This window comes from Folsomia candida, unplaced genomic scaffold, assembly GCF_002217175.1.
Source record: "Folsomia candida strain VU population unplaced genomic scaffold, ASM221717v1 Fcan01_Sc001, whole genome shotgun sequence".
NCBI lineage: Eukaryota > Metazoa > Arthropoda > Collembola > Entomobryomorpha > Isotomidae > Folsomia > Folsomia candida.
Window position 1 is genome coordinate 13624982 of NW_019091193.1, and position 15824 is coordinate 13640805.

The 15824-nt window shown below is 36.9% G+C and overlaps 2 protein-coding genes and 1 long non-coding RNA gene across 4 annotated transcripts; 2 read left to right on the plus strand and 1 right to left on the minus strand.

Annotated features, from left to right (window-relative positions):
- Positions 1-1678: 1678 nt before the first annotated feature.
- LOC110863506 (CTD small phosphatase-like protein) lies at positions 1679-5457 on the minus strand. The gene is made up of 7 exons (XM_022112841.2): positions 4814-5457; positions 3397-3491; positions 3298-3325; positions 3095-3202; positions 2851-2963; positions 2620-2740; positions 1679-2530 (listed from the first exon to the last, which is right to left on the minus strand). Exons 1-7 carry the CDS (start codon positions 5262-5264, stop codon positions 2349-2351), a joined length of 1098 nt encoding a protein of 365 aa, XP_021968533.1. The 5' UTR covers positions 5265-5457; the 3' UTR covers positions 1679-2348.
- Positions 5458-9643: 4186 nt separating this feature from the next.
- Positions 9644-10830, plus strand: LOC118434084. Its single transcript, XR_004833761.1, has 3 exons — positions 9644-9809; positions 9877-10129; positions 10210-10830. It is a non-coding gene; the product is annotated as an uncharacterized LOC118434084 (long non-coding RNA).
- Positions 10831-11486: 656 nt separating this feature from the next.
- On the plus strand, positions 11487-15821 carry LOC110847528 (interaptin). 2 transcript variants are annotated; one of them, XM_022094482.2, is made up of 6 exons: positions 11487-12050; positions 12128-12248; positions 12996-14891; positions 14970-15018; positions 15088-15283; positions 15408-15821. In XM_022094482.2, exons 1-6 carry the CDS (start codon positions 11635-11637, stop codon positions 15568-15570), a joined length of 2841 nt encoding a protein of 946 aa, XP_021950174.1. In that variant the 5' UTR covers positions 11487-11634; the 3' UTR covers positions 15571-15821. The 2 variants fall into 2 exon arrangements, with proteins under 2 accessions (XP_021950174.1, XP_021950180.1); XM_022094488.2 differs by lacking the exon at positions 11487-12050 and having other exon boundaries at positions 12141-12276.
- The last annotated feature ends 3 nt before the right edge of the window (positions 15822-15824 follow it).

A 15824-nucleotide genomic window follows, 5' to 3' on the forward strand; every position in this document is an offset into this window, starting at 1 on the left:
TACATAAATATGTGTACATGAGTTCCTGAAAATATTCTACGCATGTAAAATTGGACACAAATTACTACTTCTATTACTGCTCAGAGTAAAACGACGCTAATTATAGTTAGTACATGAATAAGGAGTCTTTTTGAAATGAATCGGCCATTGAGTCATTGTGAATTTTTATGCTCGGGTACAAAGTATGCAGCTCAAAGTGGAGTATTACGTTACATCATTCAATCATTTTCATAAGCTACCAATGCATGTGAGTAGGTAGGCACTTGCGACTTGTGCTCGTGTCATATGACTCATGTTATGCATATGTTTTTTTGTCTACGCAATTCTTTCAAGGAACGGATAAATCAATACAACTTATCTTGCATTGTATCATCATCATTTACTTGGAAGCAGGTTGATGTTTGTAAACACGGGCATTATATTTTAATGTGTGTATGTGTGCATGCATATTTTGAGTGAGTGATCAGCAACACAACGCCATATACATATGTACATATATTTAAGCATGTATGTGGTAAATAGTCAGCAAAAATCGCTTCATCATGTATTTTTTTCATAGACGCTACTATTTGTTAATCGTAAATTTTGGGAGATGGGACATTATGCATATAAATTGTCCAAGAACGTTGTTTTTTTAGTTTTGTTAAAGGGAGAAATTCCAAGATATTGACATTAGTATTGGAAAACCGTATGTAACCTAAGAAATCCATTCCATCAGCATCGTTCCTCGATACGCAAAAACCATACATGATGCAATGGACATATTTGCTAATTTTCGAAGAAGGGGGAAGATACATGTTTTTAGGGCGACACCTCCGATTTATACCAGTTCAATGTTGTAATAAAGGAAAGTCTTTGAAATATTTTTTTTAACTCGCATCCGAGTCGATGTATGTACATACTTTGCACTATGCATGAAAATATTTTGTATTTATTTTTAAATCATTCTAGTTTACCCACTCCTAGTAATTTTAATTTTAGATTAAGCATCTATAATTATATCACGATCACACTCTTTTATGAGATTGGTTTTGACATGAGTATCGATGAATAAGTTCAATTTCAAGGTAAACTCGAAGTCCTTGAAATGTTGCGTGGTAAGACTGGTATGTGTATAAGTAATATATTACTTCGTCATTTCAGGTCAACAATGATCTTTGTATCGTAGTAAAATGAAACCTATATGTATGTATACTCAGAAATGTATATATACAATATTTGCTTGGCCTGTCTGTCTCGTAAGTATGTGTGATATATTGCTGGACTATATGTATGCTGTATGCACCATGTCTGCATATGTATTTATATAAAGTATGTAGGATGGAATTCAAGGTGGTACCAATAATGTACAAAAATAGAACGGAAACATGGTTAATACGTAATGTTGCCGTTTGTTACACTGGACTATATAAATACTTGAGGGTAGATTTTTTGAAGGTTGATTTGACAATGGATCAAGGTTATTTTCCATGAAAAAGGTAGAAATGTATGCAAGCAGTAGTTTTAGGACAAGGAAAGGTCAGTCTTTCTATGTTTTATGACCTCAATTGTCCGTTCTCTTCCTTTATTACTCTCTACAAGCTATAACGGTGCATCTCCTTCAGAGGATCTTGAACTTATTTTTATAGATGCCAATGGCATCACCCATAAAAAAATACAGGGAACAACTCCTCATTAACGCGATCGCATGTTCATTTCTATATTATTGTCAAGTGTCTACAGAAAAACATTTAAAACAAAAAGTGAGAGTATAATAAGTTGATCAATAATATGATTACACGGAATTTGAGCAGCATACATAAGTCAGTATTTTTAAAATATTGCTTAAATGATAGCTAAACCCAATTTTTTTGTCTACTTATTGTTAGTAGTAGTGACGGATATACAGGGCTCTGTGATTACAAACTTTTACTTGCATTCATCTCATTTTAGTTGTTGTAGTTGGAACAAAACAAATTGATTTAAAGGTAAAATAAACGTGCACAAATTTGGATCTAACGCCGAGTTTACCAGGTTTTATTTTTAATTAAGATAAATGGAAAACTTGCATTTCTTTCTATGAAAAAATCTTATATAATTTAATATCATACGTATGTAGCTGACGTAATTCAAAGCTGCCAAATCCTAAGATTAGAAATAATAGGTAAACATCACAGCATCAAGATTTCTGTAAAGTTTAAAACGTAGAGCGGTGGTTTTATTACTCGGTTTCGTGAGACATACAAAAGTTCGAAAATGGACATTAATACGTTCACACACAGCTAAAGATCTATTTAATTGAAACGTTTAAGGTCACTTTTTTGCAAAGCTAATACTCCCACAATTGGACCATAGGCCTGGAGTAAGCACTATGACTTATCATCAAACTGCTTAGAGTTATCTGATCTAGAATCGTCGTCTGTTTCCTTATTTACAGGTATATCTTTTAATGTATTATTGAACGGATGGTTCGAGTTGCGTAGTACAGTATAGACATTTTCGACAGAACTCAGCCTTTCGAAAAATGGGATGAGGTATAGTAATTCGGTGTCTGAAAATAATCAAATATCGTACGATCAAGTAAAAATACTAAGCATTAATCATTAGCATTATTCGTTAATTATGTAATACATTTGGTACCTGAACTATCGTCAAACCAACTTGCCACAGGGACTGCGTTATCCGGGTGAAATATATAACTTGCTGGCGAATTATCCACAATTATTACCCGTTGTAAACTTCTTCCTAATTTGTTCAAATCCTAAACAAGAATATGAAAATAACATATTAGAGAAATTGCATCATGAGTGAGAAGAAGCAGCAATACATACTAGCTGAACCAATAACATGGATAGATTTTTTGTTAATTACCTTAACATAATTACCACGATGAAACACACACGCGTCACGAAATAATCTGGATCGAAACACTCCCCATTTATCGAGAAGGTCAGCTACGGGATCTGCGTATTTTGCCAAGGATGCTGGACACAAACATAGAACAATTTTTAACCAAGGCCTTCACAGACAATCAAAACAAATTAAAACTAGAACGGTAGAACTAACTAGTACTAACTATACAACTACTTAATTGTACAATTGTAATAATACCTACCGGTAAAGAGGATGCATTCATAAAGCTGTCCCATCTTTTGTAAAAACTCGTCGACGTAGGGCCTCTTTGCCACATACACTTGGTGTATTACACCGTCTATTTCGACATCTGCAATTAATTATTAATAAAGCCATCAAGTTCATCATCTTATTATAATATTGATGTACACTCAACACTGTATTGTTTTTGTTATTGAGGCTTACCGACAATAAAATCTGCGTTACCAATGGGCTAAAAGATAAATCGAAAGCATACTGTGAGTATTTAGTTGGTTACATATTTATGTGACTTGAACAAAATACCTTAAAACTAGAATGAACGAGAGTTTCATCTAAATCGATGACCATACACGGTTTGGTTAGGTCATCCAGATGCAACTGCGGAAGAAGGTAACCCCCTGTAAGAATTGACACAAATAAATTGTATGTAAGCGCGAGTTTTTAAAATGTTCAACATATAAAGTTTATGTCATAAATTAATCAAATCATTTTTGTAACATCATTGTAAATTATGTGCTATAGAAATTAAATAATATTAACAATTGCTTAAATTTGTGCAATGTTGCACTCGCTGGTAAATTAAGTTGAGATGGGACAAATAGCCTTTTTTGATTTGCAGACTCAAAATAGAGATCGTGCCAAACCTGAACTTAAAATTCGTTGCATATATATATGCATATTGTTTGTACATACAAATAAATAGCAACCGTAGTAGCAATGCTATATATACTACTATTTTTGTATCCTTGATCTATATAAGTTATGCGCCAGATAAGTATGTACTGATATGATCTAGTTTACGTTTGGAGGCATGATAAAAACCAAAGAGAGGATAACCGTTGAGCCAATTTCTGATTGCCAAATCCTGTATCCAAGTCTGTATGTCTGGGTAGGATCACAAGTAAAAGAGGACAACAATATTGTGATACTAACGGCGTATGCATATATACATATCTATGTATGTACGATGCGGGTTTGTAAAAAGAATTATTTTACAGACAGTCAACTAGTAAAGAACGGGGAACGATTACGACACACGGGAGCAAATTACTGTGGCGCCGAAGGAGAGATGCATATAAAAAGAATGCTTTTAGCATCCAACTCCACTGAACGAGATGTTGGCTTGGTCCAAATCATCTTCCAAATCCAAACAGCTTTGCTTAATGACTTTATTTTATTATTATGCATTATGTTGTATTCTTAAAAAGGGAAGGAACCCAGCATCATCACATGCATAAAGTCTACGCTACCGTAAAAAATGTAATACTTTCTCTCCAAATTTGTAATCAATTACACGATTAATCTCTTCACCATGTTTACCTTTACCATGAACTGAATGCTGCTGCTACACGGCTGCGATTTGCCAATCTCTTTCATTCATGAAGAATCAAGATTATCTTTTGTTATGAAATCAAATCACCTTAACATTTTTATGATTGTGTGAATTGGAGGGCCAAACCAGAGTCCAGTAACATACCAACTGAAATCCGAAACCTGCCATTCTACTCCCACTTGAATTCTATTAATCAAATCACTACACTGCCCTATTGCCCACATGTGTTATGCATTCACTAAAATCTATTTATAATTCAGAACAATTGATGCTGCAAAGAAAAGGCTAAAATATATGCTGCGTATGAAAGTGTGGATGTTGATTGTTGATTATCTACATACTATAAAATACGGTGTGTTATTATTATTGTCGTGTCAGGTGGGTTACCTGGTGGAGGACTATGTTGAAGGATGGTGTCCGTGTGATTGGAAGAGGAAGACTGATTGTCACCAACGGCCCCATTATTATACAAAGTGGGGACGGCTAACTGTCGTGAATTGTGGTCATTATCGTGATCACCATCTGCGCCACCATTCAAAACTGCGCCACAACGTTCACTCCGCCGTCGAGTTCTCCCACAGCACCAACATTTGAAAAGCTTTGTGAAGAAATTGGACTTGGTTGGGGTGGCCTTTGGTGGGGGGCTGTTGGATTCCTGTCCTGGGGGGCCCTGTTCCTTATTGTTGGCAGTGGTGTTATTGCCAGGTTCGGAGGAGGAGGAAGATGAGGTGGAGGGAGGGAGAGGAGAGTTAAACCTGCGTCTGAGGAGCGAGGCCTTATTGTTCCCGTTGGTTTGGTCCGCCGACTCCTTCGTCACCTGGGTTATCACCGATTCCATATTCTGCTCGATCGGAACAAGTATAACTGGCCAGAGGATATGTGGAGCTTCACTACATTTTGCAACTTTCAAACGCTAACTATGACACCCACTAAAATTATTATTACACATTCTTCGTTACAAAATGGCGGATCACCTTTTACTATATCAGTCTGCACAGAGCAGAGTGAGTGAAACAGAATGATAGAAATCCATTCCACAACAAACACATTTACGAGATCCTTTCAAATGAGATTTTATTAGTATAATGTGGTACAAGCATCGGAAGGATAGATGTCACTTATGTATTTTGATTTTACATGCGACTTGAGAGTTTGTTATTTTATCGCTTATTTTTTTACTATTGGTACCCTAACGATTTGTAAAGTAAATGACCCTTTTGTAGCCAAGTAATGGTGAAATTGAGAAAGACCTCCGTATTATCCAAAGGGGAGTCGGGCTCTCGAAATAAAACTCCCATCAGTCCCATCGTGGTAAATTTATCTTGATCCGACCAAGCACATTGAGCTTGTAGTTGTTTGCAGACTCCGGACCGAATTTCTTGTAATTGAATAAGCTCTTCATTATTTAATTTGTTTTTAAGAAGCAGTACATTTTGTTGTCCTACAAGTTCTAATAAACATTTTGTTAAATGAAGAGTGAAATCATTCAAGCTATCTGCGAAAACATACACAATAGCTTTCACGTTTTCACAAATCTTCATGACCTTCACGACTGTGCGTAAATTGAGTGGAATTGATTCGTTTGAGAAACCAGGAATTTCAATTATTGTGTAATTTAATCCTTCCATGGTAAGTGTGGCTGCAAGTGGATGAGATTCTTCGTCCTGTTCCCAACCACATGAGACTGGGAATCGTGTGGAAGATTTGTAATGTTGAAAAATCTGATTGCATACATGACTTTTACCGACGCGACGATTCCCAATAAAAACTACTGCATTTTGAAAAGATTTTGACTTTTGACATGAGATAGTAGTGGTGGTGAGATTTGCTGATGAGATGGACATAGTTTGAGGGGTCTTGGGACAAATGAGGTCCAATGATGAGCTTTCAATGTCATATCGTGGCATTTTAGCTGGGCTACTTTGAAAATGCATACAATACAAAATATACAACGTATATTCATAGCAAGTATGCACGCACATACAATTCTTTAGAAAGAAGGTTGTCACCCCACACACGACACAATCGATGAAAATAAAATAAGGCCTAAAGATAGTGGAGGGTACTTAAAATGAAAATTTATGATTTGATTTGTGTGGGGAAGATGGTTAAGCTAGACATACTTGTATCACTGTTTGTTCTGAAACTGGTTTCATTTCTTCTTGACGCAAAGCCGCCTCCGCTAATAGATTGAGAGGGCTTTTGAAGGGGCAGCCACCATACTCCACCTCCACGTTGGTATTTTTCTGCAAAAATGCAGATACCACTGACGGAATTGATTGGGATGTAGTCATTTCATTTTCATTTCGCCTAAATTCTTCTTCTTTTAAAATAATTTTTGCATCGTCATTTGATAACTTATGGTGCGTTGTGAGATGTCCCATAAAACCGGTTATAGATGCAAAGCCAAGATGTTGGAGGCAGTCAAGTTTTTTACATTTATATATTTTTGGAGAAGGGACATGAGGGACGATTTCATGATCTGCAATACCAGGTGGGAGGGGTGGGAAATATTGTGCTTCATGGTTTAAATATTTTGCACACTTTCCATGCCACTTTAAAAATTCCTCCGGTCGTTCTTGTTTAAAAGCCTCCAGATTTTACACCCACTCGCTTCTACAAGATCGTGACAGCAGGTCCAAAGATGAAAAGGACGAAGTCATCTGGAAGCGATAATTTAAAGTACATACCTACGCCTTAAAAAGTGTTATGAAATCATGACTGACCAGAGTATATACATAATTCTGCAGTAATAACTGCATCAGTGGTCGCGGAAGCGTCGGGACAGAGGGACAATGTCCCCACAGTTATTCGATGTCCCCATCATCTGCCCATGCTATATAAACCCCTTCCTCCCTATCCTATATGGCCCCACTGGAGGCAGGCAGGATGTTGTGCTAACGCCCACCTATTCTTGATTAGCAGAGATAAATCCAAAATGCAATGTCAATATCAACAACATCTTTGTCAATCAGTGTCACAGCAGTTTGTGCCATTGAATTTACAAAGGAAATTTACTTGTAGCCACTAGCAGAGCAATTAAGGTATACAAAGTTGAGTATATATGTAAGTAATAATGAAATTAGTAGGCGTTTTTATGGAGTGCGTAAGTTAATGGTGATGGAGAATCTGAATAGCTCTTGTACTCTTGAGAAAAACGAAAAATAGATTTGTATTAATAATTAGACACGTACTTCAATATGTCAAAATTGATGCGAAGTGTGATGTGAAGTGCGATATTAACTTAAAACATCAAAGAGTAAAAAAATCTACTGTTTCATTTCATGTAAAAGTAAGGAGGCTGAGATAAAACGAATAAACAAGGAATTAGCCAATATCCGGAGCAAGTTCAAGGGAGATAAGACATTGGAGGGGTATAAAAAAAAGAAATATGTGTGCAAGTTGCTCTTCATCTTATTACTCGGTCATGATATCGACTGGCTACATGGAAGCTGTCAACCTTCTTTCCTACAATAAGTATACGGAGAAACAAATTATATCTTGATTAATATTGATCCATGAGAATTCTTTAACTTTGGGTCGGATCAAATTTAATTGCTTGATAGATTGTTCTTGGTCCAGGAATACTTGTTTATTTCTGAATTGGTTAATACAAACAGCGACTTGATACGTCTAATCATGCATCAAGAATGACCTGACTGCGCGAAACCCTGTGCATGTTAACCTAACTTTACAATGTATTGCTAATATTGGAAGTAGTGAGACGACTTTTTAGAATTCACCCCGATAATACCCAGTGGCGAGTGGACAAGTTCGTATAAATTACCGATAAATACATACTACATACATTGTAATTGATCTTAAAATTTGTTTCTAACATGGGCGCATTGAACCTAATTCTGCTTCAGCATTCAAATTTACGAATGATTCTTCTGCTCAACGACCAACACAAGGGCGTCGTCACTGCGGCTTCCTCCTTAATCGAAGCACTTGTCAAACGCTCTCGGGGCGAGTCAAGGGTTGCATTCTCTTGCCGTTTCTCGACATAGCCGAGTAATTAACACAATAATAGGATTCTGGTAATGACAAAATGGGTGAAAAATGTGAAAGTACCTCAACCCAATCTCCTTGTCCGAGCATGTAACCAACTTGGCCAATTCCTAACCCATGGAGAAACTAATTTAAGATATTTGGCATTAGAATCCTGTGCTTGTTGGCTACATTAGAATTTTCCCATGAAGCTGTTATGTCCCCACATGTCCCCACTGTTTCCGCGGCCACTGACTGCCATTACGATTTAGTAATTTTGTCGAAATGAAAAAATTACTACTCAAAAACAAACTACTACTAATCAGGTAGGAAGATATTACCGAATAAATGCCAGTACAGAGTATACATGTACATAATTTTACCAGATTTTTAAGAATTGCTTACCGTTTTGTATAGGGGAGGCAAACTTATTTCACGGGACTAAAACGTAATTTAGTTTTCGTCATTCAGATAAATAATAATCAATAAAATATAAAACTAAAAACGTTGAAACAATAAAATTGTATTGCTCAAAACCCCATATGAATGTTAACCAAGTGCGAAGAGAAATTCCGCCACACATTTTATTGTTTACATGTGCAAAATTTCATCCATCCTTCGTCGTCTCAAATAAAACATTTTTTAAAATGTGGTCGGTTTACGGTGTGTACTGGGCTGACCCCACTGGGCAAATTACCAGTTTATACATTGGTAAGCATGCACACACATAAACTCATAGACATAGATTAGATAATAATTACCTAGTTAATTGGCAATGCATATTAAGAGTAAAAGTTGACATTAAACGCTTTATTTTAAGTAAACAGCAGTGATACCAGGTAGATAAATAAATGTAGTCCATGTAAAAAACGTGTCGTCGTAGCAAGGAGAATCGCCACCCAGGAACATTTTAGAAATAAAGCGATCCTTGTTAACTGCCTTAGTCTTTTTCTTCCCTTTCCCAGCAGGAGGTACTTGTGCCCACATTTCCTTCACATTTTCAAGAACCATGTTACAATGACGGTCAAATGCTTTGACACGCCCCATCAACTTTTTATTGTTGATGAGGACCTGTGTATTATTGCTCTTAACAGAATGTGTCAGGATGGAAAGTGGATAATCTCGTCTTTAGATATAAAAGTTTGATTTGAATGAGGATTAACCGAACTGACTAATTTTAAGTCGTCAACAAAATTTAGCAAGTTTGCATATGTACAACTATTTTTATGACATTTATTTAGGATACACCTCTGCTGATCTGCTCGCTGCTTCCTCAGCGCGCACGGGATGCAGCGACCTCAAAACGTTGCCAGATCACGGATTCCGATGTTATCGAAGATTTCCGTTTTTGATTTGCTTATGCCCTGATCGAGACTATGCAATGAGAATCAAGGTAATATATCTCGCTTTGACGGAATAACTTTGTTTCATTGATTTCATTATGCTTTGTTTGATCCCAGTGTATGGTATCCATGATTTTGGTCAGTCAAAAGGTGATGAGTGGCTAACTTAGAAAATGGATTATGCAATGGTGGCAGAAATGATAAGGATGGTGTGTCGATACGTAATATTGACACTTATGATTAGAAAGGAATAGACAGAATGAATTTATTAATATAAATTAATGAATTTAATATAAATTAATGAATTTATCAACTTTTGCTTATTAGTCGTGCAAGCCTGGGCGAATTTTATCCAACAGTTGTATTGGTGGTAATTTTACTCAACTTTTTTTTACAGTGTACATAAATACATGCATAAATCTATGAGTAATTTAACAGTTTTTTTTTCAGTGGTGGTTCCGATACTTCACAAAATCTGCAGTTACATTCAAACCACACCGATACGTATTCAGCTTCGATGTCCAGGAGACGCAATTATTAAACCAACTGCTGTACACTCACCCAAATCTGGTAGGGTTAATTTGGGAGGATGGAGGATGGTCTGTAGCAAGGGTCGTGGAGGAATGGATGACTTGGTTTGCGAATGTCCTTCCCCCACTGCCTGGACCCCCACCCGGACCACCCGGACCACCCCCACCACCTCCCCCGCCGCCACCACCAGCAGCAGCCGTTGTAAATGGTTAAGCTCTCAACCTGTCGAGTTAAAATATTCTTTCTGTAATTATTTCAAACTACATATAATTATAAAAATACTAGTACTATCCAGTTTTGTCCAAATTATTATTAACCAACCAACTTTAATTGTTCAGTTAAAATTAAGTGTGTCATTATATAAATCACGTCGCCAAGATGACGATGCACTCATCCATTCAAGGGAAACTTATCGCCGTAATTGGCGACGAGGGTGTTGGATTTCTGTTAGGTGGAATCGGTGAAATTAATAAGAATCGGCAGCCCAACTTTATGGTGGTGGATAAGAACACAAGTGTATCTGAGATTGAAGAAACTTTCGAAAAATTTGTTAAGAACTTATCCTATTTATTCGTTCATCGTGCCGAAATTATTCCTCCAAGAAACATTCCAATTCAACCTGGGAATTAGTCTGATTATTTTTCGTCAGTTAAAAAATTTAATGTTTACGTATTTTTAAAAAAAACTGGGTATAAATATGTAAGTAATGGATAACTTGTCATCTTGACCTTATGTTAGGCAAATATCGCGTGAAATATGTATCTTTTTCTGGTAGAAGTTTAGCACGGAATTAGAAAATGTATAGTTTAGTTAGTTAGTTAAATAATCAACTTTATGTGGTTTGGTTTAAATAATTATGCAAATTTAAGGAATAATATGCAAATTATTATCAACTTTAGATAAGATATACATACATAGATTTGACATTAATACATATTTAGTTATTTATGCGACATTTACACACAATCCTGTTGTTACGAAAGTTTAGTAAAGTCTGATCAATCGTCTCACATTCTCCTCCAAAGTCTCAAATTCATTGTTTAACATATCTGCGTCTCATGTTACCTCGTCGTCTCACGTTGCCTCCTCGTCTCACGTTACCTCGTCATCTCACGTTGCCTCGCTTTTTCAGAAGTCGATAGGGAAGTACCGGACGGCAGGTGCCAGCAGCATAGTTATAGCCAGCAGCTGGCAATAACTAAAATACTTACAAGTGTGTAGTACTATAGTTGTAAAATGAAGGTGATTGAGGTGATGGCAGAGTGAAATTGTTCCATCCATTCATTCATCAGAGTATTTGTCATCCATCGTCACTCTGCAGTCGTTTACTTTTTCGTGTCGGAAATGTTTGCCAATTTGAAGAAAAAGATTGAATTAGAAGTGGGTGACTTGTCCCGTTTGACGCCTAGTCTTCGAAACTCTGAGAAACTGACCCCTCTGAGCTCTCGACACAATTCCGTGTCCAGTTTAACGTCCGAAACGTCAACGTCCTATACGAATAAGTTGAGCAGTCCGACGACCAACCCTCCCTTTGACCAAGCACAGCACTACGGCAAGCATCACGAGGGGGCGTCAAACAATAATGGGGGGACCAGCAAGTTGGACAACAGTATACAACAAAATAAGGTTAAGAGACAGTACGAAGAAAAGATACAAACTTTAGAGCTGGACTTGGCTTGGCGATTGAGTTCAAAAGATGAAGAAATTACAAAACTAAAGAAGCAATTGGAGCATGCCAACACCCTTCTTCATTCAAAAGAGTATTACAATTTTGCTGTTCGTAATTTATAACATGAAACGCGGGCATTAAGAATTAATAATTCTGTTTGCATTTCAGGTTTGAAACTCATCAGAAATTGGTACGTGTTCAGGAGGACATGGATAGTTTAGAAGGGTACTCACAGCAAGAGACTGCTAAAATAAAACACCTCCTCTTAAATCGTGAAGAAGAATTGAGTGTAATTGATTCATATCATAGATAGCTAGGTTATTTAATTAATTAATTAAGGAGGAGGAGGCACTCTCCTTACGTGAAATGCCCCGCCATGATATTCGCCCCAATTTTTGATATGTTGTACATCTCGACGTACTGAACAAAAAATGTATTGGTCCCTAAGCCCTAAGTGACCTGGTTCGACCGGAAACTGAGGTCAAAGGTCAGTGCACTTTTTCGCTCGAACCCCACAAACCGTATATTTTTGGAAAGCTCCGGACTTCGTGAGTCCGAATATACATCATAATAGGGTCTAAGGTCATCCCTTGACCTTTAACCAAAGTACATTTCTGATAGGATTGCAGGACCTCGTAAGGTCAAGGGTTGACCTTAGACCCTATTATGATGTATATTCGGACTCACGAAGTCCGTAGCTTTCCAAAAATATACGGTTTGTGGGGTTTCGAGCGAAAAAGTGCACTGACCTTTGACCTCAGTTTCCGGTCGAACCAGGTCACTTAGGGCTTAGGGACCAATAAATTTTTTGTTCAGTACGTCGAGATGTACAACATATCAAAAATTGGGGCGAATATCACGGCGGGGCATTTCACGTAAGGAGAGTGCCTCCTCCTTTACGCCTGCTCCTGATATCAGTTTGATATTGTTATTACATATGTATAGTCCATCAAAGAATTTAAACTCTTTATGGACTGAGCATTGTGCGTCATTCTGCAATTGATTAAAGAGGTTGTAATTGTAATTTTTTGTTTAGGAACTCAGAGCTGCTGTGATGTTCAAGGACTCAAGACTTGCAGAGTTCGAGAGCCAACTTAAGGGCATTTCTTCTGAAAATGACCGGTTGGAAAAAAATTGGGATGAAGTTGTAAGTAGGCAATCTATTCAAAAACAACAGCAACAACACTGTATCAGTGACGAAGAACAGTCTAGGTTGCTGGTGCTGCAACAACTACAGGAGAAAGTACAACTATTAGAAACAGCTAAAACTGAATTGGAAGCATCACTCCAGTCCAAACAAGAAGCTAGTGATAAATTATTATCTGATTTAGTCAACACTCGTCAAACGGCGGATTTGTCAGCGGAAAACCTACGAAAAGAAAACTCTTTAGTTTTAAAAGAGTTGAAAGATCTTCAAGTCAAACTCAACAAAGTTACCCAAGATAAAGACGAGTCCATCTCTAACTTGCAGTCCGAGTCAAAAAAATTCCAGGAAGCCTTGTCTACCGCACAGCTAGAATTAAAAAAAATTGAACAAGCTAAAACATTAATGGAATCGGAATTAAAAAGCACACATGCTAGACTTGACCAATTTCAGAAGGATAATAATTCGCTACAGGCAGAACTAGATTTGCATACTTCTGAGCAACAAGGACTAGGACATCAGTTGCAAGAGAAGGATTCAATTCTCAGCGAATTACAGCAGCATATTTCCCAATTGAAGGAAAGTGTTACAAGCCATGAAAACGAGAAACTCGGTCTTTCGAGTCAGTTGAGCGATTTACATACAACATTAACCACCAAGAACACAGAATTACAACTCGTGCAAGATAAAGTTTATGTTTTGGAAAACAAAATAGTAGAAATGGATCTTCGAGATAAGAGTTCAGAATCTGAAAACATACAAAGACTGAACGAAGATGTCCAGCAGAAGGAACACATAATATTGCAGTTGAAAGCTCAAGTTGAAGATATGGACAAAAAGAGTGGTGATTTACTCGATGAAATTGCTAAAGCCCAAGCAAAATATAACGTAATTCAACAAGATTGTGACAAAAATAACTTGATGATGAAGAGTTTGGAGGATAAATTAGAAACCAAAGTGCAGGAAGTTTCTCAGCTCGAAACTAGATTACAAGCTTTAGAAACCACAGAAAGAGAAAACGGATTGTTAACTCGACAAATATCAGAAATTCAAGCAAAATATGACACCATGCAAGGGGAGTATGACACAAATAATTCCAAAGATAAGGAAAACTTTGCAAATTTATCATCCGAATTGACGAGATATAAAGAATTGGTGCATCAGAATGAGAGCATAAAAACTTCTCTTCAATCCCAGTTGACGGGGATGCAGGAAAGGGTTTCTCAACTTGAGCTTGACAAAAATACTTTGCATGCGGAAATCAAAGCACACGTGTCTCAGCAATCTGGATTCGACAATACTCTCAAAGAACGGGATGCAATTGCAAGCGATTTGCGACTTCGGTTGACCGAATTAACAGAAAACATTCATAACCAAGAAAATATAGTTTCAACAATGAACAATGAACTCGATGGTTTGAAATCCGAGCTGCAAAAGAAACAAGATCAATTACAACTCTCGGAAGAAAATTCGTCTCGTTTACAGTCTAAACTGACAGAGAAAATCATGGAGGATGCGAGTATATCATCTGAAGCAATAAAACGGTTGGAAATAGAACTCGAAGAGAAAAATGACACTATTGCAAATTTTCAATCACAAGTTGATGAAATGGCTACCTTTGAAATCGAGAACAGTGAGTTGGTGCTTCAAATCTCTGAAATGCAATCAAAGTGTGACGAGTTGGAAGAAGAAAACAACTTCTTGAAAAATTCTGCTCAGCAAGGCGATGATGATGCATTAAAACGAAAAATTTCTGATTTAGAAGGAGATTTGCTAGACAAAACACAGGTGCGTTAATATATGTAGTACGCAAACATAGTGTACGATGAAATTTAATACACATTTTGAATCCCCTTACACTTGTAGATGTTGAAGCAACAATCGTTACAACTTCAAGACCTAAGGAGGTCACTAGGTTAGCTCATAATACTCCATAATTTCCTCGTAACATCTAATACAAAAGTAATTTTATTAACAATTTCAGCCAAAGAAATCAACAAAAACCAATCCCTCTCAGAATCTGCCTCTCCAATGGAAATGGCATCATCATTCCAGTGCAATGGAGCTGCAGCTTCTGCTACGAGTCAATTAATATTGTCTTCGTCGTCATCCTCAGGGACATCAACACAACCGCCAACCCTTCCTCCTCAGGAGACGGATGTAAATTTCATGTATCTTCGGTCAGTACCTTCTTCTCTATTACTATGTAACTTTGCATTTCAAAAAAATCCTGGCATAAATAAAAAATTGATTTATACATACTATTGTACCTAATAATTTGTTGACCTCTGTTTGTTGTTGCAGGTCAGTTCTCTTTAAATATCTCACTACAACGGATGCCCAAGTTACACAACAATTGACTAGAGTTGTGGCCACCCTACTTCATTTGAATGAAGAGGAGTCACACTTACTGAGTCAGGCCACCGAATCCAGGAAAGGTTTCCTCCATGTACTCGGCAAGAGCTGAGCTTATAAACATTCCAATCACTTAATTAAGAAACACATTACGTAGTGATTAAGATATTTATTGACATATACATCCATATTTCCGAGTGCAAGTCAGATAACATACAAAAATATAAATTACATTATATATATATATATGAGTGCAATTTTATGACAGCAGAAATTCCTTGCCGTCCCGCAACCAGTTTGCAAACTTGTGGGTTTGGCCTTAAATTTTATTAACAAGTGAATAAAAAAATGCAGAAAGTAAAAGTA